The sequence below is a fragment of the Perognathus longimembris genome, chromosome 7 (assembly GCF_023159225.1).
Source record: "Perognathus longimembris pacificus isolate PPM17 chromosome 7, ASM2315922v1, whole genome shotgun sequence".
In the NCBI taxonomy this organism is placed as follows: domain Eukaryota; kingdom Metazoa; phylum Chordata; class Mammalia; order Rodentia; family Heteromyidae; genus Perognathus; species Perognathus longimembris.
The window spans coordinates 38159468-38186254 of NC_063167.1; the positions used below are offsets into that span (position 1 = coordinate 38159468).

General features: G+C 39.8%; 1 protein-coding gene across 1 annotated transcript in view; it reads left to right on the forward strand.

Annotated features, from left to right (window-relative positions):
* The first annotated feature begins 17476 nt into the window (after window positions 1–17476).
* Window positions 17477–26787, forward strand: part of Prkaa2 (protein kinase AMP-activated catalytic subunit alpha 2) — a 40188-nt gene continuing 30877 nt past the window's right edge. The window contains exon 1 of the mRNA XM_048351411.1: window positions 17477–17689. Coding sequence (XP_048207368.1) covers window positions 17596–17689 — 94 coding nt within the window. The 5' untranslated portion in view covers window positions 17477–17595. The remainder of the gene's footprint in view (window positions 17690–26787) is intronic.

Below are 26787 nucleotides of genomic sequence, written 5' to 3' on the forward strand. Positions count from 1 at the left end.
TGGCCATTCTCATTTCCTCATCAGAGAAGTCTCTTTTTAAGTCTTTAGCCCACTTTGTGAGGGGGCTATTGGTTCTTTGCGGTTTTATTTTGGAGGAAAGTAATTTTTTTAGTTCTGCATATATTTTAGATATGAGGCCTTTGTCCATTGTATGGCCAGTAAAGATCTTTTCACAATCGGTGGGCTTTCTGTTTATCTTGCGAGCTATGTTCTTTGCCATGCAGAAGCTCTGCAGTTTGATGCAGTCCCATTTGTCCATCCTTTTTTTTGATTTGTCGTATTTCTGGGTCTTTCTTAAGGAAGTTTCGTCCTGAGAGCACCAGTCTTGAATGAAAAGGCTAGGAAAGGGTATCTGGGCCCTGAGTCTGGTTCCAGCATCAATACAAATTTTTTTAATGTATACATTTTTTTTTTAAAGATGTATTTCTTGTTCATAGTCCTGTGAGTTGTCTGCAGCATTACTGGGCTTCATGGGCTCTTTGATGAGGGAAGCTCTACTTTGGGTCAAGGTCAGAAGGTCTAGAGGGCAACTGAAATTAGGTAAGCAAATATATAACTAGATTAGGATGAGTAGTGTCTATCACATCCGTTCATATTCTATTGGCCAAAGAAACTCCCATGGACAAGCCATCTGTCAATGTGGTAAAGATGTCTCCCATTGAATGGGGGATGGGATAGCAGAGTAAACACTAGTTAGAAAATATAAAGCTACCATGTTTATGGATTAAAAATCTAAGTTACAAGCCAGGTGCTGGTGGTTCACACCTGTAATCCTACCTACTCAGGAGCATGAGATCTGAAGATCAAGGATCAAAACCAGCCTGGGCAAGAAAGTTCATAACACTCTTATCTCCAATTAATCACTGGAAGTAGAGCTGTGGCTGGAGTGGTTGAGCACCAGCTTTGAGCACAAAAACTTTGTAACAGCACCCTGGATCTGGGGTTCAAGCCCCATGACTGGCATACATGCATGCACACACATACACACAAAGCTAAGTCATCCCTGAGTTAGAAAAATAATTAAATAATAAAATAACAATAGAAATTTAAGTACATTTTAAATAGTTCTTTGTATACCCACAAAGAATACGATTGTTTGGCAGCCAAAGTGTAAGTATATAGGAAGGAAATATAATACATTAATTACATCTAAGGAAGAATCAAACTGAAGCATATTTAATCTTTGTAGAAGTCCCTTTCACTTTTTGGACTAACTTCTGTTGTTTAATCTGTCACTATGCTTTCCTGATTACTTATTTCTGAAGATAGAATTATATTTATTATTTTATATCTGAGGTCTAGTAAAAACTTCGGCACAACTGGGCATTTGATCAATCTTTTTAGACAATAAAGTGAATGCATGCATAAGTGATCAGAATACATTGTTCTTATCATTTGCGTTTAAATGCTGTGGTTGTTTATATTCTATAACATGGGAGAACTTTTTATTTCTCCACCCTGACTTTTGTTTTACCACCTCAGACATTTCCCTTTTGCTTCCCTCAGTGATTATTTTACTTTAAATAAATAAAGACGAAACTTTTGGCTTTGATGTATACTATTTTCTTGCAGATAAGCTGTGTGTGTGTGTGTGTGTGTGTGTGTGTGTGTGTCTGTGTGAGAGAGAGAGATAAATCTATGCCAACAGTCTTCATACATTTAGGAAATATCACTGAGATGTTCACTATTCATTTCCTATTCTACTGATAAAATTCAGTTCATGAATCAAGTTCTTCTTATATTTATTTCTTTTGTGATTTGCTTACTGGGAAAACCTTCAGAGATTGACATTATGTATTTATGAGCCTGCCAGGAGAGCTGTTACTTTACTAGCATGCTTAAAAAGATTTCAAATACGGTACATAATGCAGTGCTTTGGTAGTAAATAGCAGACAACAACATAAAGGAATGAGAAAGTGGCTGGTAATACCAAAAAAAAAAAAAAAGAGTAAAATGCGAACTTTTTTATTATTGTCATTCATTGCATATAATAAACATTGTAATGTCTATAAAATTATTGCTAAACTCCCTGAGCTCATTGTGTCTTTTTCGTGATTTAAATTTCACAGCAAAGTAATGAAGTATTTCAAAATGAAGTTCATACAAATTGGATTTTTGCAAGTCATCCAGAAATAATACAAAGAGATCATATCTCCATTGTGTATATGTACCACATTTTCCTGATCCATTCGTCTACTGAGGGGCATCTGGGTTGGTTCCAGATTCTCGCTATGACAAATTGCGCTGCGATGAACATTGTTGTGCTGGTGGCTTTACTGTGATTTTGTTTGTGGTCTTTGGATAGACACCCAAAAGTGGGGCTGTTGGGTCATAGGGGAGTTCTATATTTAGCCTTCTGAGGAATCTCCATACTGCTTGCCAGAGTGGCTGAACCAGTTTATATTCCCACCAACAATGAAGTAGGGTTCCCTTTTGGCGACATCCCCTCCAACATTTGTCATTGTTAGTTTTCTTTTCTTTCTTTCTTTTTTTTTTTTTTTTTGCCAGTCCTGGGCCTTGGACTCAGGGCCTGAGCACTGTCCCTGGCTTCTTTTTGCTCAAGGCTAACACTCTGCCACTTGAGTCACAGTGCCACTTCTGGCCATTTTCTGTATATGTGGTGCTGGGGAATCGAACCCAGGGCTTCAAGTATACAAGGCAAGCGCTCTTGCCACTAGGCCATATCCCCAGCCCGTTAGTTTTCTTGATATATGACATTCTTACTGGGGTGAGATGGAATCTCAATGTTGTTTTGATTTGCATTTCTTTGATGGCCAGTGATGTAGAGCACTTTTTCATATGTCTCTTGGCCATTCTCATTTCCTCATCAGAGAAGTCTCTTTTTAACTCTTTAGCCCACTTTTTGAGGGGGCTATTGGTTCTTTGCGGTTTTGTTCTGGAGGAAGGTAAGTTTTTTAGTTCTGCATATATTTTAGATAGGAGGCCTTTGTCCGTTGAATGGCTGGTAAAGATCTTCTCCCAGTCTGTGGGCTTTCTGTTTATCTTGCAAGCTATGTCCTTTGCCCTGCAGAAGCTCTGCAGTTTGATGCAGTCCCATTTGTCCAACCTTTCTTTGATTTGTAGCCTTTCTGGGTCTTTGTTAAGGAAGTTCCGTCCTGCACCAAGGAGACCAAGTGTTTCTCCTACTCCTTCCTTTACTGTTTTCAGGTGTCTGTTTTGATTTCGAGGTCTTTAATCCATTTGGAATTGATTTTGGTGCAGGGTGATATATATGGATCTAGTTTTAGTTTGTTGCATGTGTTGAACCAGCTTTGCCAGTACCATTTGTTAAAGAGGCCATCTTTCTTCCAAACTATTGTTTTAACTCCTTTATCAAAGATTAAGTAGGCATAGTTCTGTGGGTTCATTTCTGGGTCTTCAGTTCTGTTCCATTGGTCTTCAGGTCTGTTCCGGGAATTTTATGCCTCTATCAGAAAGAATGACATTGGCCCATTTGTAAGGAAATGGAAGCACTTGGAAAAAATTATACTAAGTGAAGTGATCCAGACCCAAAGAAACATGGACTCTATGGTCTCCCTTATTGAGAATAATTAGTTTAGGCAAGCCACAGCAGAGGATCACAAGAGCCCAATAGCTATACCCTTATGATCACATAAGATGATGCTAAGTGAAATGAACTCTATGTTATGGAAATGATTGTTATATCACAGTTGTAACTACTTTCAACTTCCCATGTGTATCTGTAGCTTCTATTATTGATGATGTTCTTGTATCACCTTCCTGTGGTTGTACCTACACTATCTCTGTAATCTTATCTGAGTATATTGGAAACCATGTATACTGGTATTAGAACTAGGAAATTGAAAGGGAATACCAAAATTGAGAGACACAGGGTAAAAAAAGAAAAACAACTACAAAAGCAACACTTGGTGTAAGTGAACCGAACACCGCATGGGGGGAAAGGAAAAGGGGAGGGGGGGTATGAGGGACGAGGTAACAAACAGTACAAGTAATGTATCCAATGCCTAACGTATGAAACTGTAACCTCTCTGTACATCAATTTGATAATAAAAATTTGGAAAAAAAAAAACCTTCATCTCTACAATTCCCCTTGCTCCCCAAACAACAGCTTTTCAGTTCTGTAGCTGATTTTAGAAAGACTAAGTAGAAAGTACTATCATGTAGCTTACTCAAAAGGAAAACGCAAGTTTACATGTGTGTTATTTTAACTACAAGAAATTTAGCTATTCAGGTTAAAACTTGAAGACTCAAATGTATCTTATTTCTGAGTCAAGTATTTGTCCAGATTATAGTGGCTTTAAAAATAAAAATAGGGTAAGTCAGGCACCAATGGCTCACACTTGTAATCCTAGCTACTCAGGAGGCCAAGATCTGAGGATCTCAGTTCAAAGCCAATACCAGCAGAAAAGTTTTTGAGATTCTTATCTCCTATAAACTACTCAGAAAAAAAAAAACTGGAAGTGGTGACATGGTTCAAATGTTAGAGTGCTAACCTTGAGCAAAAGACGCTCAAGGACAGTGCCAAGGCCCTGAGTTCAAGCCCCAGGACCAGCACTGCAGCAAAAAAAAACGAAAAAGTTAAATAAAATGTTATAACAATGTAGTGAGTACATGAATTATCCAAAAATGGCTCAATAAAGCCAATTCATCTGTTCAAGTGTCATATTTGAAGTGAGTATTTACAAGCCTTCAATTGCGAATCATAGATGCATGCTTGAATACACAATAAAGTGATTAAAAGGGTTAGCATTTGAAATCTCAAACTTCTTTGCATAATGCTAAGAAACTTTTGCAATATAGTAAGAATATATTGATTTTTATGTGAAAATTGACTTAAAAGGTTTCCATCAGATACAAACTCAGTTCTAAAACTCATGACAAAAAAGCAATAAAGCTGAGCTGCTCACAGCAGAGTAGGAACATACACAATTCTGTAGGGATTTATTTCTAATTTGTATTTGAAAAAAATGTTCCTAACAGATGGGAAAAAGTAGGGGACTATTCATGAAACCTTTGGCTTATGTCCATAAAAAGGTTTCATTTATTGAAGATGAAATAAAGTGTGGAATGTGCTTTTAGCCAAACTAGGAATTCATTGCGCCAATTCATAAAAGCTATTCATTCCTCCCACTATCAGTCCATGTAGCTCCTAGTCTGATACCGCTCAATACACATGACAAGACTAAGGACAGATGTTCATGATGCCCTCTTTCATGAAGAAAAGGAGAGGGCAATCTTTCTCTCTCTACCATTGAGAAAGGCTAGATGGGGCTGCGTTGGGGGTCGCCTTAGTGTTCTGACACATGGGCCTGCGTGGCTAGTTGCCATTTTACTCAATTCTTGAGCAACCCTTTGCAGGGAGAAAATCTGGAATTCCCTAAGGTAAGCACCTATAATGAATACTAGACTAAAGGAGATGAGCAAGAATTCTTCAAATAGCATAGAGAAGGAATAGAGAACTTGTAAATATGAAGAACAGAAATCACTGATTAAACCAACTGGCAAAGTAAGGGACAAGGCGTAAAAATTAGCAACAAGGTGTTGTCTGGGTACAAACAAGGTAAAGATTTTTTTTCCCCACAAGTAATTTAGACTCAAAGCTCGGTTTGGATTCAGGGAATATTATAGTCCAATTGTGGCACTTAGAAACATTTCCCTTATTTTCCCCATGATCTTATTAGTATTAAATTTAGTTGTACAAAAGGACATGCCCATGTGGGCATCCAATATACCTTAATTAGACTCTTACCCTCTCTCATTCTCTCTCAACCCTCTCTCCCTTCTCAAGTCAATCTTGACAGGTTTCACAGCTCCATTTTCACACATGTATAAAACACATTTCAACCCCAGTCACCTACCTGCTCTGTTGACCATGGCTCATACTACTAGAGTCTGGAAAAAACATAGCATTTATGAAAGACAGGAAGTGTTCCAAAGGTGTTCCATGCCTTCCAGATTTTCATAATTACCACTTTGCCCTGTGGACATCAAGAAGTTATACTTAGATTCTAGAATAGAGAAGTAAACAGCAGAAAGTTTAGATAATAACACGTTTGTCACAAGCCTATATTTACAAGACAATTTATGTCAGTCAATAAAAAGAGGCAGAAAAAAATCAATTATTCCCTAAGCTGAGCATAGGTGGCTCTTATCTATAATCCTAGCTTCTCAGGAGTAGAAGTCTGAAGGATCATGGTTTGAGACCAGTCCAGGCAGAAAAGACTGAAAGACTCCATATGTAAAACAATGAGCCCAAAGCAAGGGTGAAGGTGTAGTTTAAGTAGTGGAGCACAAGTCTAGCAAGTGTGAGACTCTGAGTTCAAACCCTAGTGCCATCCAAAACAAAAACAAGAAGATGCCCAAACAAGCAAACAAAATTCCAAGTACCTTCTTTCCTCTATCAAAAGAATATGTGTCGGGGGCTGGGAATATGACTTAGTGGTAGAGTGCTTGCCTAGCATGCATGAAGCCCTGGGTTTGATTGTTCAGTACCATATAAACAGAAAAAGCCAGAAGTGGCTCTGGGGCTCAAGTGGTAAAGCACTAGCCTTGAGCACAGAAAGGTTCAGGGACAGTGCTCAGGCCCTGAGTTCAAGCCCCAGGACTAGCAAAAAAAAAGAAAAAAGAATATGTGTATATGTATATGTTTATGTACTAAGAAATACATTTTAAAATTACTTAATGGGTATACGTCTTCTTGAGAAGGTAAAAATCTTGATGGCATTTCTGGGATAATTCTAGCTGGTAAGATGTTTAAAAATCCATAAAGTGGACTGTGGTATCAATAATCTCAGCACTCCATTATGTGAGGCAGGAGGATAGCAAGTTAAAGGCCAACATGAGTCATACAACAAGTTCCAGCTGAACCTGGGCTTCATATGGAGACCTTCAATAAACAGCAACAACATCAGCAATTTTGAGTCTCAAATTACATTCTGAAAAATTAGCATGTAACTTACTAAAAGGCAATTTCCCTAATGATTCAACTGTACATGAAACCAAATAATAATTAATGAAAAGTCAAATGTCAAAAAAACTAGATGGAAGTTTCATAAAACTGAATCAGAATCAGCAGAGAAACAAAAACCGTCTCCCAGTCTATTCCACTCTTTTTTGAATGACATGTGAGAAAGACTTAAAAGGTTTAAATACACATTCTAAAAGACAGGCATGTATGTAAGGGTTATTACTTCTTTGTGAGTAATTTTTAATGACTCATTTTTGAGATTAGAGTTGAGTATACCTTTGACTCTTTCTTAGAAAAACTCATGATGTGATACCTTTTCTTATTATATGTATTTTTTATTATTTCCCTAATTTATGTCTGTAGGTGTTGTGCTTGAAGTTCTATACGGTTTTTGAAAAGAATCTGTGTCTAGGTGGATCAAATATAACAAAAAATATGTAACAGCAGGACTATGGTACGAATGCTCTCCAACTCTCATTTTCAGAACTCTGGCAAGCAGCAAAGTATCAAATTTGCATGAAAATGCTTCCCAACATGCCTTGTTCTCCCTGCTCCATTCTTCTTCACAGGCAAATCGTACTGGGACACTAGTAATAACACAAAAACGAAAAAAAAAATGTGGGCAAAGAAAATCCACCTCAAAGCTGTTCTCTGAGACTGCAGGAATTACCTTAGTTGGAGAAAGACAAGGGACACAGCCACAAGATGGGGCACCTCAGTCACAGTGCACAAGAGTAATTGCTGTCAACCATGTTCCTTGCTGGGTCCATTTCCAGGGACATTTGCCTCAGTTCCACATTGTGAGTGGATGTCAAAGAAAGGAACAAAATCACCTTTTTGATCTTTGGAGTTGTATGTAGCCAGTAGCAGAAGGAAGCAAGGGGGAAATTTGTCCCTTTTTGTAGATGTCGAAACTCATGAAAACAGCAGAGGGCGCCAGTTGGTCAAGCAGTGCCCAAGAACCCTGGGACAGGAAAGCAGTATGGGCCATTTGTGTTCAGTAGAGACTCAAGTCCTGCAGCATTTCTGTTCCCTAAGCTAGCAGAGGTTGAGGAAAACAAGCATTAGTTGTTTTATTTTACCTTGCTTTCCTTATTAATTAATTAATTATTAATTACTGGGGCTCAAGAGACCTAGGTGCTTGTCTCTGAGCTTTTTCTCTTAAGGATGGTACTCAACCACTTGAGTCATTGCTCCACTTCCAGCTTTTTGGTAGTTAGAGGTAAGTGTTTCACTGACTCTCTAGCCTGAGCTAGTTTCAAAAGATGATCCTCAGATTTTGACTTCTCAAATAGACAAGATTACAGCTCTGAGCTACTTACCAGCACCTGGAGACAAGCATCATTTTTTGACGTTGTTATTTTATATAGAATTTAGTTGTAGAAAATAAAATTACCTTCCCCTCACTTATATAAATTATTTCTGAATATAAACAGTGATAGAGCAAATATGGGAACTGATTTTACCTAACAGGCATAATCTGATTTCCCTCTTGACAGTGAAAATAACATTTTTCCCTTCCTTTGTTCATTTACCAAATATGAAAAGAACGACATAACATAATCATCCTCAGTCAGGCAAGAGGTTGTTATTAAACATTGATAATAGTATAAATGCATTAATTGTTTAATAAGAGGAATCACCTTACTTTAGTAAGGTGTTGTTTTTACAACTCTTTCAATTGAATTTACAATAAATTTTTGAAGACTTGGATTTTTTTCCCCCAACTGTGATTTTCATTTTATCCTAGTGCCCCAGCAAAGTTCGCCTGTTGAGGAGAGACAAGGAGGAGGGAGAACAAGGCATGCTGGGAAGAGGGCTTTATGCAATCTGACACTTTGCTACTTGTCAGAGTTCTGAAAGTAAGATCTGGATAGCATTCATACTACACTACTGCTCTATTGTAGAATTATGGACTATGGTGAATAAAGGTATTCTTATCCCTAGGTTTGTATCATTGTCACTCTTAAGTCAAGAACTACCCTGGACTCAACAACATGAAGGCAATACAGCTGCAACTCAATAGAAAGCCAGAGTAAATGGTGCATACCGGTCAGGAATGACTGGGAAATTCTTTGTGAAGGTGGAAAGAGTTGGGTATGAGTCCAGGATGGATAGCTTCAGAAGGTAAAGTCACTCTTTAATTACAAACCCATATTCTTTTATTTTTAAGAGTTGAAATATTTTAATAGTATATATTGATAAAACTATATCATTATTGAACATTAAATATGATACAATGTTATTAATATCTCTCACTTTTACAAAGTGAAATATTTCATTATGATATGCCCATAACATGCATAAATGTACTTTGACTATATTCACCAATCTGTTACTCCTTTATATATTTTATTTTTATTGTCAAGGTGTTATACAGAGAGGTTACAGTTACATACATAAGACAGTGAGTATATTTCTTGTCAGACTTGTTACCTCCTCCTTCATTTTCCTCCTACCTGCACTCCTCCCCAAATCTCCCCCCGACTCCGAGTTATACAGTTGGTTTACAGCATATTGTCTTGTAAGTATTGCTGTTGCATTGCTTTGTCTTTTACCCCTTGCCTCACCATTTTGGTGCATTTATTGAGTATCTAGGTGCTAGAGACACAGAGATAACCCACACCCTTGAATATTCCAGGCAGAAGATACATCCACCAAAACCAGAAGGAACAAAACCAATGCCATGAACAAATACTATGATATAGCACCACATAGTGCTATCACATAATAAGTCCCTAGAAAGGGGACAGGGAAATTAGAAGAAAGCTGCTCCAGAGCTGAGATATTAATCATTTGTGAGTCATTAATTAGACACCTATGTCTTAAGTGCCAGCTACATTTACAGTGCACTTAAGGAGCAAGTAACAGTCAAGTGGTGGACTAGACATGATTGTTTGGCTCAATATACCGATTTAATTAAACTCAAGGTGGACAGTGTGTGAATGACAGGGTGGTGGCTTGTATGTGGGTGGCCGAGGAAAGGCTTCATGTTGAAGGTAAGTTTTAAAAGAGGTAGAGGCATTTTTTTAGGCAGAATGTGACACGGATTGATATATTTGCTTCAACAGGAGTTCAGGATAACAGCAGAAGCAAAAGCACTATGCCCTATTGGAAGCTAGATATGGTCACAGATGAGGAAGAAGTTTACTGTGACTGGAGTTTGGGAAAGAGAGGAGTCTAGAGACGAAGTAAGCAGGGACCAGACACAAAGATTTTGAGTTTTACTTTGTAGCCTAAGAATTTTCATATTGGATTCACTGTTTTTGAGTTCAAAGGAAGAACCTCATGAAGGAACAAGAACCCATACAAAAGGCAGATTTTTAAGGGCCTTTGAGTGCCAGGGGCAACCTTCCTTCTCTCTCTCTGTTGATCCAATCCTCCTTTCAGATGCTCATCCAACCCTCCTTCTTTCCCACTGTGCTTCTCTACATTCACTCTCACTGCTTTAGTTCTCTTCACAGCCTCTACAGCTAACATTATGTTATAGTGCATAGGATACATTTATTTGCCAGTTCGTTTTCTGGCTCTTCTTCTAGAATATAACAAAGATTCTTTCTTTTACCGATTTCTAGTCTATCCCTAGTCTGGCTTCTCCATCTTTGAGCACAGACTCAGGAGTCCAGTTGTAGCAAGAATTCTGCTACATCAGTTTAGATAGAATCTTCCACTCTTAAGATGGAACCAAATTCCTTACCCTTGGGCTGGGAATATGGCCTAGTGGCAAGAGTACTTGCCTTATATACATGAAGCCCTGGGTTCGATTCCCCAGCACCACATATATAGAAAATGGCCAGAAGTGGCGCTGTGGCTCAAGTGGACAGAGTGCTAGCCTTGAGCAAAAAGAAGCCAGGGACAGTGCTCAGGCCCCGAGTCCAAAGCCCAGGCCAAAAAAGAAAACAAAAAACAAGTTCCTTACCCTTCCTCCACCAACACCTTCAACAAGGATCTTGTTAGGTAAGTCTAGCAAAGAATTCCCTTACCTTCTTGGCAATCTTCCATCCATTGGCATACCCCACCCATGTCATTAGCTGCAAGTCCTTACTATTTTTTCTTTCTGAATTTGGAGTTCAGCACAGTTTCTCTCTTCTACTGATCACTTCATTGATGTAGCTCTGTATTAATTACAATAGTAGTGAAAAAGTCTATGTTTAATAACATAAATAATTTTTACTAACAGATACTTATGAGTAGTAGATGAGGTACTTCATTATTAGACTTTTAGAACAAAGGAACAACATACCTAGAGAATCTGAGAACCTTTAAGTGATGGACTAGCTAGTTTCATTGCATTTTAAAATCTGGATGTGAAAAGTTTACTAAGGAATACTTAAAATAGCTACCAACACAATATAATTTCATTAGAGTCAGAATCTTAAGAATTAAGAAGCTTCAGAGGTCACATTGTCCAAGGTGACCCTCCCATTAAAATGAATTGAATTCTCTGGCTACTTTTAAGATCTTTCATCTTGATGGATTATCTTACTATTTATAGAACATTTCAAACTTTTGAAATCATATAATTTATATTGTTTTCATTAATTAATCATGCTGAAGCTTTGTAGCTAAGGTTCACAGCATTGAGCCAACAGCTAGAATGTTAACACCCACTTGAGGTAATTAAAAGTGTACTATAAAAGGCTTCTTTGTTAGTTTGTATTAGAGAGAGTAAGGGGGAGTATAGAAATGGTGGAACAGAGGGTGAACAAATACAATGTGATACTCACCAGACATGCTGTGGAGAATGAACTGTACATCTTGTGGGTAGGGTTGGGAGGAAAAACTGGAAGAGAGAGCAAGAAGGGGAAATATGTTTCAAAAAGACCTGACTCATGTAACTGTGCCCCTTTGTGTATCACCTCTACACTAATAATTTCTTTAAAAGGGCTTCTATGCCAGTGAGGGTGGCTCACACCTATAATCCTAGTAACTCAGAAGGCTGAGATCTGAGAATTAAGGTACAAAGCCAGTCCAGGAAGGAAAGTCTGTGAGAATATTATCTCTAATTAACCAGCAAAAAGCTAGACGTGAAATTGTGGCTAAAATGGCCAAGCATTAGCCTTGAGCAAAAGAATGCAGGCTCAGCACTAAGCCCCGAGTTCAAGGTCTAGTTCTGATAATATGTGCACCATTAGTTTTGTCGGGGTTCTTTTAATTACAAAGCAGAGACATATCAGAGATGATAACCAATTCAAGGTGACATTGGCATCTCCTCACTCAAATCTCAACAGGTTAGAAGTATTCAGCATGGAGAGTCACTGAATCCATGAGGGGAGGCCGGTGGAGTGTGGGGATAACTGACTTAATGGATGTTAACGTGTATTTGAGCTCTCCTTCAGATGAGCTGTCAACACATTCATGAAAGCAAGGTTCTAAAAATGCTGTGAGATCCCCAATGTTTATACAGCAAAGCAAACAACCATTGTTATTCCAATTAATACATCTGCTCACAAAAGGAGTCTGATCCAAAAATGTTCTCTGTGTGTGTGTTTCATCCACACTGAAAATTATAATGTTGACTCATATTGAAGCAATTTGGAAATGTACTCAGCTACAAAATGAAAATAGATTATGTTACGTATGACATTTGTTACTAGGGTACCTGCTAAAAATAATGTCTCCAAGTTATATATTAGATTTCCTCCAAGGATTTTTGGTATTGTTACAGTATCTTTTTAAAGGTATTAAGCTGGGCAATAGCGTCTCTCAGCCTTAAAAACCCATGATAAGTAGTTACAACAGTGATATAACAATCGTTTACATAACATGGAGTTCATTTCACTTAGCATCAGCTTATGTGTTCATAAGGGTATAACTATTGGGCTCTTGTGATCCTTTGCTGTGACTTGCCTAAACCGGTGCTAATTATTCCCTATAAGGGAGACCATAGAGTCCATGTTTCTTTGAGTCTGGCTCACTTCACTTAGTATAATTTTTTCCAAGTGCTTCCATTTCCTTACAAATGGGGCAATGTCATTCTTTCTGATAGAGGCATAAAATTCCATTGTGTATATGTACCACATTTTCCTGATCCATTCGTCTACTGAGGGGCATCTGGGTTGGTTCCAGATTCTAGCTATGTGCTATGTATAACTGTAGCTTCTATTATTGATGATCTTCTTGTATCCCCTTCCTGTGGTTGTACCTACACTATCTCTGTATCTTATCTGAGTATATTTGAAACCGTGTATACTGGTATTAGAACTAGGAAATTGAAAGTGAATACCAAAATCAAGAGACACAGGGTAAAAAAAAGACAAACAACTACAAAAGCAGTACTTGCAAAACTGTTTGGTGTAAATGAACTGAAAAATTCATGGGGGGAAAAGGGAGAGGGGGAGTGGGGGAAATGAGGGATGAGGTAACAAACAGTACAAGAAATGTATCCAATGCCTAACGTATGAAACTGTAACCTCTCTGTACATCAGTTTGTTAATTAAAAAAAAACCCATGATAATAATTGCCAAGGGGTAGAGTGAACTTAGAAAATAATATATCAGGATCAAATCCTTTGTTGAGATACTGTAACTTGATACTTGATAGTAACTTCCCAGTCTTCTTGCTTTATTGCTCCAAAATTGGGAGTAAAATTTGGGAGTAGAATGTTCTATGAACTGAAAAAGAACTTTAAATATAGTGTAGGTCAACACAAGTAGTTTTACCAATGAAAAGTGAAATGAACTCCTTAGGGACACACTGCTGAGTGGCAAAGACAGACTTAAGCTCAGGATCTTTTATTTTAAATACAGTGTTTGCTCTATCAACTCTTGTCATTATAAATAATTGTCCAACTAAATCCAACATAGCTTGGCATATTAAATAGGCAACATGACTTCATTTTTCAACAACACCACACAATGTTGAGTGTGACTTAGTTTATTCTGATTAGAATAAACCAATGTATACTAATTGTGCTTTTCATTGAAGTAAATATAAACTTTTACGCACTCTTCAGTTTTGCTTTTCTTTCTTTAAAGAAGTACCTTTGAGGGCTGAGAATATGGCCTAGTGGCCCTGGGTTCAATTCCCCAGCACCACATATATAGAAAATGGCCAGAAGTGGCATTGTGGCTCAAGTGGCAGAGTGGGAGCCCTGAGAGAATCAAGGGACATTGCTCAGGCCCTCAGTCCAAGCCCAGGACTAGAAAAAAACAATAATAATATTTTTTTAAAAAAGCACCTTTGACCATATAAGCTTGAGGTACCATATAAAACCCTGTAATTTTCCAGGCACTGTTCTGCAAGCTAACACAGTGGAGAGTTAAATTTCCTCCTTTTATGAAGTTTATATACTAGTTGGAAGAGACAGACAAAACAAACAAATAAACATGTATGTTAGAAGATGGTGGCTTTGGAAACAGGTCAGGAGGGTTGGGGTAGTTGGAGTGCAGGGTAAGGAGGCCGGGTGAAATGAAATCATCATTTCAAATAGGGTGGCCAAGTGACTTTTCAAACAAAGTTACTCTTAGCAAAGGCTGGAAGGAACTTCTTGTTGATATTAGGATGCTATACTAACACAGTGGTTTAATAGAATTCCGTCAGTCTCCTACTCAGACCCTGCTTTAGTATATATGAAGGGAACTAATATCAAAGTCCAAGAATAAAGAGATAAGGCAATTACAGTTAGATAAGGGCTATGAATTGAAGAGCTACCCAGGGTACCTCTCATTAGAGGTTGATGCTAATAACTAGAGATGCTAAGATACCACTAGAAAATAATACAATGGAGACTATTGGATTTACCAGTATTCTTGGTAAAATGGCCAGGGGATTTTGAGGGTTTTATACTGCTGAGTAGGTTGAGGCAATGTACCTTGGACCACTTGTTAAAGCCAACATAAGGCTGAGTGCTGCATTGCAACTTGTCCTTTACCCATTCATCTCACCCATCTACTGTTCAATCTTTTCTTTAAAGAAAAGCTGAGAAAACAGCACAAAACTAAATATAAGTGTGTGTTTTGGCCTATACTAACAATTTAAAAAATGTGAGAACATGACTGTGTGAACATCTTAAACTGTCTTAGAGCTCCATATGCTCTTTAGTAGCGTCAATTGTGGAGTAGCAGAAAGAAAAGGACAAGTCAGAACTGGATAGGTGTCTGGCTCTGCCACTTAGCTTAATAGCCTTAGGCAAATTAGAAAGGGAAACACTGAATTTTATTACATATACAATAGATATGGATAGTAAGTTTCTTTTATGACAAATAATTATGTTTAAATGAACTTCTTTAACCAATAAACTATCATATGGTTGGCATAAAAACAGAGGTACAAAGTAGTTCATTAGCATTTATATAAGAATCCTTGGTAAGCATGAAGTGTAAAACAATTTAACTTATAATTATCAAGGAATTTGGTGAAGTCAGTGCAACATGCTTTAAAATTTCAATTTATACCCGCTCTCATGTAGCTAAAGAAAGCATTCTGATTTACCCGCTCTCATGTAGCTAAAGAAAGCATTCTGATTTAAAGCGAGAACTCTTCCACATCTTTAGTATACTGGGATGTTAGAACAAGAGACAGACAGACAGCCCTATCTTGAAAGCAGAATGAATATTTTCTTTCTGTGCATGAAAGAATGTTAAAGGGGTAGACCTTGAACACATGAAAGTTCAACATCAGAAATAACCAGCTCTCTTCTCTGAATTGCCAGCTAGGTAGAATGATTCTTAAATGACACTTCTTGTCAGCAAGAAAGGTGATCCAACGATTGAACAAAAATAGCATGTGTTCAACAGCTGTGATGTCTATCATTTGTAAGGCAAGATCATCTCTCATCAGATTGTCTTGGTGTGTACCCAGCAATGAATTAATTTTTGTCATTTGTATAGTTAGTAAGTACTTCGCAGAAAACAAGGCTTGTTACATCACATTCTTTCTGACTAATAAATACATTTCTGTCTTTGTATGTCAACAGAGTGAAGTGGGGCTTTATGTTTGAGGAATGTGATTCAGAAACTTTTGGCACCTATAATGTTATAAATATTTAACTAATTCTTAACAATAATTCCTGAGCAGCAAACGATCTTTTTATTTATCTTTTAAAAAAGTACTTATTTTTCACGGGAAAAATTGCATATGTGAATCTTGTGCAATATATTTTGAATTTTATTAATTTATTTTTCTGGTCCTGGGGCTTGAACTGTGGGTCTGGGCTCCATCCCTGAGCTTCTTTTGGTCAAGCCCAGTGCTCTACCACTTGAGTCACAGCACCACTTCTGCCTTTTCTAAGCAGTTAATTGGAGCTAAGAGTCTCACAGGCTTTCCTGCCTGGGCTGGATTGGAACTGGGATCCTCATATCTCAGCCTCCTAAGTAGCTGGGATTATAGGTGTGAGAGCCACCGACACCCTGTTCATGTTTTGAATTTCTTTTTAAATAAATGCTTGGGGAGAATGATTAAATGAAACCAATTTAGCATGCATAGTAGCTCACATGCGTGTGATTTTTCTTCGTAATTTGGAGCAAATAATCTTTAGGCACTAAAGGACAGAATACTACTAAAGAAGGGAGGCAGTAAAGGAAGAAGGAGATAAGCACTACAGGGGAGAGAGGCAAGGATGGATTTCTTTCTTACCGACTACTTGTCAGTTTCTAATACTTTGCCTGGGCACTGTGCGTCTAAATTCCACACATCATGTTTTTAGTTCTGCCTTTATTACCTTGTACTCTGTACCTTTCCCCTGCCCCTGGTCCCCACCACTTCTTTGTCCCGCATGTATTTCACTCACATTTGCACATTTCACCTCTCATTTATTTTCCACGTTCCCCACCCCTGTGCAAATCTGTCAGCGTTTCTCTCCTGGACATTTATACAAGCATGTAGTACAATGCACTTAGGTAGTGGGGCTGTGATTCATTGGTAACTTTGTTCAGTTGGATAAAATGGAGACCTCTTCTATCTACAGGACAAAATATCCAAGAGTTATAAAGTAAGCAGGAGAGCTGGAGAGCACAGACCACTCAGCCGTGACTGGCGACCCGAGGATCCGGCCGGGCTCTCCCCCGAGAGCGCCCTTTGCCCAGGGAGGTCCCTGCCCACTGCCTCCACCCGCTCTGGCTGCAGGCCCACGTTTTAGCCTTCACCTCCCTCTAGGCGCACGCCTGGCCTATTCATCTCCAATTCTCCTCCCACCTCTGCCCAGGCTCACCCCATATTCCACCAGCGCCGCAGCCCATGGCTACCCTGGGGTCCCGCACAGCCTCGCTGCACCTGCCACGCGCCACCCTTTCCGGCGCACCAGGTTTTTCCCGCCCCTCCTTGCTCACGCCGGCGCCCCTGGCCTGCTCCGGGGAGCTGCCACAGGCCCCCACGGAGCCCCCAGACCCCGCGCCCCGCCCAGCCCACTTGCAATCCCCCTGCCCCACCCCCGTGTTCCCCGCCCGCACCCGGGCTACCCTTGCGCCCCGCCCCCCACTCCTCCGAGCCCCTCCCCGCCTGCTCCCCGCCCCGCGTCCCCCATTCCGACTACGTGCCCGCTCCTCCTCTCCCTCACCACCCTCCCCCGCCCGCGCTCCCGCCCCGCCCCGCCCGTGGCGGCCGGTCCTCCGCCCCGCTCCCCGCGCCCCTGGCCCGAACCCCGGCCCGCTGCACTGTGGGTAGACGGCGGCGGAGCCGGTGGCGGAGCGGGGAGGCACGCGCCGAAGATGGCCGAGAAGCAGAAGCACGACGGGCGGGTGAAGATCGGGCACTACGTGCTGGGGGACACGCTGGGCGTGGGCACCTTCGGCAAAGTGAAGAGTTGAGTGCGCGCGGGCCGCGGGGCTCTCGGTGGGCGCGTGGGGCGCGCGGGGCGGCAGGTGGAGAGATCCTGGGGCGCGCGAGCCGGGAGCCGGGAGCCGGCCGAGGTGCACGGGGCGGGGGCTAGGGGCGCGGGGCCAGGCGAGGCGCACCAGCCGTCCCGGGGTGCAGGTGCAGCGCCCATCTGTGCCTTTGCGGGGGGTGGGGTGCAGAGCACGGCGCCTGTCCCTTCTCCACACCCCAGCAGTATCGAGCAGGAAGCGAGGACTGGGTCGGGGGTCGCCGGGGCCTGAGGTGCAGGATGGAGACAGTGCACGCTGCTGGTGGATGAATGAGTGTCGGTTTGTGCCAAGTGCCCTGTTGGGAGCGTGACGTGGGATCTCATTTATTCCCAACAGCAGCTCTTAGTCAAAACCTTATTCTCACCTTGCAGGTGAGAGAATAGGGACCCCCCCATCCCCCTTCAAAGGTGAAGTAGTAACACGCCCAAGGTCACAGAAGTGGTTGGTCCAGGATGAAATCTAAGATGTCCACCAACCCAGGCCTTGCTCTGAGGTATGAGTATTCCTGGGTTCTTTCAGGCCCCTTGTCTGGAGCTGTTTTGAGGATACCCTGGGGGCCAAGGGATAGGGGGGGTGGGTTCTGCTGGGTTATTTCAGGCCAGAATGGGGCCGGATTGGGCCGCAGAGTATTGCCACCCGTAGGTAGATGAATGTGTGGGCAAAAATAGGGTCCAAGGAAGGCTTCTGGGTGAGGGATAGATAGAAAAATGTCCCTTGGTGCTGGGATTTAGGGCGTGAAGTCAAAACTGCTTGCTAAGGCATAACATTGCTGAGCTCTGTTTGCCTGGAGATGGGATCCCATTTTTGGCTGCAAGAAAACAAGCTGCCTTTGAAATTTTATATGGTACTCCTTGCTAGTTAAGCATTAAACTTTTCTTTGTTTTTGTATTTGTTAATAAGAGTCGCCAGATTTAATTAACCTGTTCTCTCCAGGACTACAGCTAACTTACCAAAAAAGCAAAAGAAAACTTTGTTGAAAATTTAACAAGTGGAACATGGATTTGGAGTGGGTTTTTTTTTTTTTGTACTCCCCCACCCTAAAGAAATGCTTGGGTAGGCAGTCCAGAAATTTTATGCTTGTAAAATTCAAATTTTAACCTCAAGTAACAACTGTGGAATATGGAGACTTGCCCTGTGGCAAGGGTCAGGCCTTAGTTTCTTCCTTCTTCCTACCTGCTAACCATTTGTTTGAACAGAAGTTACTGACAATATGCTACGCACAATTCTAGGCAGTGGGGACTCAGGAAGTAACAAACCAAGAACTTTTGTGGGGCTTACTTTCTGGTAGGGGAAGACAGAGTAATCAGAATATATGTCTGAGATTTATGTTTTGTGCTATTGAGAAAAGAGTAACAATCTTTGCCAGATTGGCAGCAGTAAGGTGATTAGACATGGCCTTCTAGACTGTAGTATTTGTATAAAGTCCCAGAGTTTGTAAAATTCTTTGGAGTCTTATGAAGGCCATGAAGTCTGGATTATTTCTGAAAGATCTTATAAACAGATCTTATAAAAGATCTTATAAACATCATGAGGAGGACGTGTATAGGGAGGGAGTCCAGGAAGATTCAGGAATTGGATTAGTGCCTCTAATGTTATTTGGTTTAATAGAGTTACTGAGAACTATAGTGAAGGCATTATACTCAAGCAAACAGGACTTTTGCTTGTAGGCTTTAACTCTACATCCTTTCAAACCAGGTCAGATGTATTTGTCTTTTAAATTCTTCTACTACAATTTCAATGCAAAATAAAATACCCCTAGGACCCATCATCCCATTGTCAGAGGAAAACTTTAAATCTCTTTTCCATGTACTCTCAAGCCTGTCCAGGCACCAGCTCCTGGAATACAAACAAACAGAAGGTTACCTTTGATGTATAAGAAACTGTTTCCCTAGAGAACCTCATTCTGGGAGCTACTGGTTAGAATTTTTCTGACACTATGTTAAATCTTCTCTAAAGAGATACTGTGTCTTCTTATGTAAGATTCGAATCACTACAGTGTTTTTGAGTATAATATAGAAATTACTACAATCTAAACTTCTTCAATTCTTCTAGGGACAAGCGAGACAAAAATCATATTCATTTTCCAGGTATATTTTTCCTATCACAAAATTTGTCATTTCAAGTGTACAATTCAACTTTTTTTTTTTTTTTTTTTGGCCAGTCCTGGGGCTTGGACTCAGGGCCTGAGCACTGTCCCTGGCTTCTTCTTGCTCAAGGCTAGCACTCTGCCACTTGAGCCACAGCGCCACTTCTGGCCATTTTCTGTATATGTGGTGCTGGGGAACCGATCGCAGGGCCTCATGTATCCGAGGCAAGCACTCTTGCCACTAGACCATATCCCCAGCCCCAATTCAACATTTTTTTAAGCAACTTTACCAAATACTGGAAAAATCATTACAGATCAGTTGTAGAATGACTCTTCTACCCATTTAATTAATCCTAGGAAATCAGTAATCTCTGTCTAATATACATAAATATGCTTTTTTGACTCCTGTAATTGGGGTCTCTTATACCCAGATTCTTCAATAACGTTTTTGAGGTTCATGCTTGACATACCATATGCCATTACTTAGTTCCTTTTTCTGGTTGAATAATATTTCATTGTGCAAACATGCCACATTTTGTCCACGGCTTTAAGTTTTGTTGTTGTTTTGTTTGTGCCAGACCTACCTGTGGCTTGAATTCTGGGCCTGGACTCTGTTCCCAAACCTTTCGTGCTCAAGGCTCAGGTTCTACCACTTGCTTTTTTGGTGGTTAATTGGAGAGAAGAGTTTTGCAAACCTTACTACCCTGGCTGGTTTATGTAGGTCTTCGTTGTTCTTTTTTTTTCTCCATGGCAAAATGCACAAGAAAACAATTGAACGAGTGGAAAGATTTATATTGGCTCACAACTTCAATCTACCATCATTCAGCTCCTGGTATGGTGAGATGAACTATCATGGTAGGATGCCCATAGTAGAGTTTAGCACCTCACCTTATGGCAGAGGAAACAGAGAAATGAGTTCTTTACTTATTTTCTGATTGGGTTAAGCTATGGTGAAATTTGGTTCATGGGTAGGTACTGCAATGAGAGATGGGACCTTTGTGAATTCATTAGATCAGATAAGGGGAACATAAGGCTTTTCTCTTGGGAGTGGGATAGTTATTGTGGGTTAGTATGCCCTGGGGTGAGCTGCTTTGCTCAAAAACAAGTCTGCCCTTTGTAGTTTGCTTGTGCTGCTTTCTGCCATGAGTTCAAGTGGCATGAGATACTCACCAGAATCTAAGCAAATGCTGCCACTTTGTCCTTACACCTCCTGCCTCCATAACTAACAGCCAGAATGAACTTTTCCCTCTTATAAACTACCTGGTCTCAAATATTCTCTTACAGCAATTAAAAATGGACTGTGTATTGAGTTAAAAGAATTCTAATTTTTTTTGGGGGGGGAGGTAGATCCTGGATAGAAGTTCTTTATTGTGCTGATTTTTACAAATAAAACTCCCAGTCTTTTATCTTTTCATTTTCTTACCAGTATCTTTTCAAGTATGAAAGCTTTGGCTTTGCATGATGTCGTTTGTCAGGTTCTTTTTAAATTATGTTTTTTGTTTTTATTATTTTTAAGTATTTGTACAAAGAGGTTACCATCCAACAAATCAGTTTATAATACATCTTGATCAATATTACCCCATTCATCATTCTTCACCATCCAGTTTTTTTTTTTTTTTTTTTTTTTGCCATTCCTGGGCCTTGGACTCAGGGCCTGAGCACTGTCCCTGGCTTCTTTTTGCTCAAGGCTAGCACTCTGCCACTTAAGTCACAGTGCCACTTCTGGCCATTTTCTGTATATGTGGTGCTGGGGAATTGAACCCAGGGCTTCATGTATACGAGGCAAGCGCTCTTGCCGCTAGGCTATATCCCCAGCCCCCCAGTTTTTTTTAATGGACTATGCTTACTGTCATAGTTTAAGAAATTCTTGCTTAGCCCAAGGTCTCAAAGACTTACAGTATCTCTCAAAGTTTACAGTATCTTCTTGCAGTTGTCATGCTTTTTTAAAACTCTTGTTTTGAGTTGATGATTCATTTTAAAATTTTCTTTTATTTCTGGCAGTACTGGGGCTTGAACTCAGGGCTTTGAGATTGCTAGGCTTGCATTTTCATAGCTAGAGCTCTACAACTTGAGCCATGCCTCCACTTCCAGTTTTTTGGTGGTTAATTGGAGGTAAGAGTCTCTCCAGTTTGTCTTCTTTAGGTGGATTTGAATCACAATCCTCAGATCTCAGCCTCCTGAGTCACTAGAATTATAGTCATCAGCCCTGTGACCCCTGGCAGTGTTTGCAATTCTTATAGCTAGACTTAATTGGTTCTTACGTAATCTGTCTAAAGGTGACAGACTCTGGAATAGATCTGTTCTATGTGTTATATAAAGAGTGACTAAAAATTCTGTTTCCGATATAATGTTAGTTAATTTCAAAAGAGGTTTGCATTTTCAAGGTGAAGACTGATAGGTGTGGTTGGTGAAGTCTTGTTCCTTCATTACTTACAGTTTTATAGGAAGAGCTGCCATGCAATAATCCTACCTAGGAGGTTGGATTTCCCCCCCCTCCCTCCCTCCCTCCCTCCTTCCTTCCCCCCCTCCTTTCTTTCTTTCAGAATGGTGTTACCTGAAGGATCTGCAAACTTGGCTTTCAAGAAATGAAGTAAATATTTTACAAGTTCACTATTCACTCTTCACCCTCTCCTGTACACCATTCCCAAGGCCAGTATGAAAACACATGTCCACATAATATATAGCTCCTGTGGGAGAGAAGAGCTCAGAGGAGCTCTTGGTAGAAGGAGGTGGGAGCTTGGAAGGGGGAGGTGTGAGCAGTAGTTGGCATTCTGTATGTCTGGATCATTTTAAAGGCCAAGCTACTTATAGTAAAACCAAAATAATCAAGGCTATTTTTTAAGTGCAGAGAATGCACTTTGAGCTAAAATATGTTTCTACCAAACTTTCCCTTAATGGAACTATGTAAATTGGAAAGGCTATTATGGTCTATTTCTATTTTTCATGTATTAAGGTATTTATATCTTAGATTGGATTATATAGATTATATGGATTAGATAGATTAGATTGGATTTATATCTTAGATAGGATTTCTCTTCTTTTCACAGGACAAAGCACTGTTTTATCTTTTTTTGATTACCTTTTTCTTTTTCTTTTTTTTTTTTTGCCAGTCCTGGGACCTGAACTTAGGGCCTGAGCACTGTCCCTTGCTTCATTTTTGCTCAAGGCTAACACTCTACCACTTGAGCCATAGTGCCACTTTGGTGCTTTCTATATATGTGGTGCTGAGGAATTGAACCCAGGGCTTTATGGATACAAGTCAAGGACTCTACCACTTGGCCATATTCTCAGTCCCTTTCTTTTTTGTTTTGTAAAAACATTCCAAAATGTTCGCTTACCTTGAATCACATGTGAGATCTTCTGACAGCACTTGGAACTGCTTCTCGATGAGAGTGCCACCCCATTTATTCTGAGATACCTTCACCTTTCTGGAAGATAGGGAAAATATTTTACAGGAAAGTGAATTTTTAAAGCCAAGCAGATAATTTGATTTAGGAGAGAGATCTATTCTCAAGTCCTATAAGAGATAATCAGTAAGTACCTCATGATGCTGAATGTGATCAAGATGAGAGCAAATTTATCTAGTCCATTTAAATGCAAATATGTCTTATTTTTATATACATTATGTTTTTATCTATTATTTAAGCCACTGAAATATATGTGCAAAACAATGTGGGTTTTTTTTTTAATTTCTTTAGTTCTGGGGATTGAACCCTGGGTCTTGTGCATGTCAGGCAAGTGTCCTATCACTGAGCTACATCCTCAGCCCTATGTGTTTATTTTGAAATGTGGTAAACTGTTTTATTTTTAGTATGGTGTTATTAAGGAAAGAATTTCAGGCAGTTTTTATCTCTGCTAATAATAGAATCCTTCACCCCTTTAAGGGAACAGTATTCTTGCTTAAGTGGTGCTTGTGTTTGACGTGCTTGCCTCAGATAAATTTCCACTTTATTTCTCTTAGTGATGCCTTTTAAAAGCTTTAGTAATTATTTTATAAGAGTAAAGAATTTATCAAAACTTGCTATATCTCCTGTTAATTACTTATTAACTAATGTACTAGTTTATGAAATTATTTTATCGAGTCTTAATACATTTTATGTACTTTTAAAAATATGTTGGCAATATATTCTCATTCAATACCCCTGAATTTCTATATATATTAGCTATAAGGCAGTCAGATTTGCCTATTAGATTTCTGTTCATTATAACCAAACTGTGGACTCAGCTAAGATGTCTGACAACTGAGGAATGGATAAAATATTATAGGGTGCTCTGTTGCCAGTGGCTCAGGCCTGTAATCTTAGTTACTAAGGAGACTGGGATCTGAGGATCACAGTTCAAAGCCAGCCTGGGCAGGAAAGTCCATGAGACTCTATTTCCAACTAATTACAGAAAAAGCCAGATGTGGAGCTGTGACTCAAGTGGTGCAGTGCTAGCCTTGAGCAAAATGAGCTCAGGAGCAGCACTCAGGCCTAGAGTTAAAGCCCATGACCAGCAGAAACACACAAAAAGGAATTTATTGGTTGAATTCATAGATGCTGAAAGCCATCTGAGGACTCACAAAAAGATTTCTTAGAATACATGTAACTTTAAAAAAAAAAAAAAACAACAAAATTTTGATTTGGGCTGGGAATATGACCTAGTAGTAAAGTGTTCATCTCGTATACATGAAGCTCTGGGTTCGATTCCTCAGCACCACATATATAGAAAAAGCCAGAAATGGCGCTGTGGCTCAAGTGGCAGAGTGCTAGCCTTGAGCAAAAGAAGCTCAGAGACAGTGCTCAGGCCCTGAGTTCAAGCCCCAGGACTGGCAAAAAAAAAAAAAAAGCTTTTGATTAAAAATCAACAATACCTAGCTATGACAAGCCAAGGACTACTGTACATGCCAACAAGCTGAGTCTGGAAGATGGCCCAGTCTTTTGGCTTACACTCATCTGTATTAAGAGCATTAATTCTAGGACTAAGGAATGATCTGATGCACTTATGTTCTAATTCCTGCCATCCCCAGACTTCTGCCAAAACAAAGCTCCTTTATTTTTTTTGCCCATTATCAAACAAAACACAGCTTTCTTGCTTTTTTCCAAATCTCCTTTCTCTTAAAGTCCTTTACAGTTCTCTGAAAGGTAGTCCTAATGAGGAAGCAAAAAACTTTTATTTTTCCTTTTGATCATGATTAAGGAAGTGCTGTATTACATGCTTAGAAATGTATCTTATTTAATTCCCAGAAGTCAATGAGGTAAATATCATTACACCCAGTTTACAGCTGAGGATACTGAGAATTAGAACAACTGCAAAGGACATGATGGTAAATTGGCCTCTGTGTCTTAGCCCAGAGTGAACACTCCTTTACCTCTCAGTCACCAGCCTCTCTTGATTTAACGCAGCATCACTGTTCGCTTGCATTCTTTCCCTCTTATGCTTGGTATGAGAAATGAGGCCACAGTGAAGCAATGGAGTCAAGCAGTGAGTGACAAGTCAAGAGAGGGATGGGCATTGAATGGAAATTACCAAGTAGGGAAAGCTGCTGTGTTCAGTTATAGAGCAAGGCTGGGTTGGAGCTGTGACCTTTTCTGGGGATCAGACACACTAGTTATTCAGGTTGCTTGGTCAGGGGCCAATGGATCATGCCTCTGATCCTCACTACTTAAAAGTCTGAGAACAAGAGGATCAGGATCATGGTTCAAAGCTAGCCCTAGGTAGAAAATTTTGGGAGACTCTTTCTCAGCCCAAATCTGGGCCCAGTGGTGTGCATGTCAGCGTCGTGTTGTGGGAGGCTGAGATCGGAGGATACTAGTTCTAGGACAAGTCCTGGGCAGAAAAGTTCATGAGACTCAGTGGAAGCAGCTAAGCCTGACAGAGCACACTTGTCATCTCAGCTATGTCAGGAAGCCTAAAAGAAGTAAACCTCAGTCCATGCACACTCCTGGGCAAGTCTCAGACTTAATGTTTTATCCTCCTGTGGAAAATATATCAACTATCCTTCACATATCATATTTCCAGGGCCCTTCTTACTATAAAGGTTTTCTCTGAATGAAATAAAAGTAGCTACATTCCCCCTCCCCCCAGTCCCCCAGTTGTGGTACCAAGAACTGAACCCAATGTTCAAAATCTGGCTTAAACCAACTATAGCAGAGGTGCACTACTTCTACAACCATCGGGTAATACATTCTATATACATGTTTCCCACACAGAAACAATTTTTTTTATTGCTTGTACCAGGTTTTGATCTCAAGGCCTGGGGCTTGCTAGGCTGACTACTACTTGTACTTTTAAGCACTGGTATTACATAATTTCTATCCCTGTGGTCATCTAAACTCATCTTAGTGCTATCAAAGGTTCCACTCTTTCCTTCACTTGTGTTTGTGGTTTGTCTTTAAGCTAAGCGTTAGAGTGAACTTATCTCTATTGAATTTCATGTTCCTAATTTTCACTTATAACCCAAGCAGACAATATAGTCACAAGTTCTGATTTGTGATTTGGCTATGATTTCACCTACTTCATGCCAACACAAACAGCAACTCTTACTGTGATTATTAGATCTGAGTGCACATTAATATCATTTATAAAAACTTCCATGTGTATGTACACATGTTTGTGTGTGTGTGTATATAGATATCCTCTATATAATCCTATCTTAGCTATATAATATAGACTGTAGTAAGTATCTGTATACTAAATACATAATGAGTATCCACATACTACTATTTCATGTTGCTCTTTAAGGAGTTACCCTGAATTCATCTACCGTTTATAACATTGTTATAGACCATATTATCTGGTGATTGAGATGATCTTACATGTTTGTTGTCTACTTGTATTTCTTCTTGAGAAATGTTTATTCAAATGATACACTCATTTTTAAAATTGTCTTTTTTATTAAGTTAGTTTTAGTTCCTTATATTTTCTGAATATTAACCCTTTGTCTGTCAAGTATTTTCTCTGATTCTGTA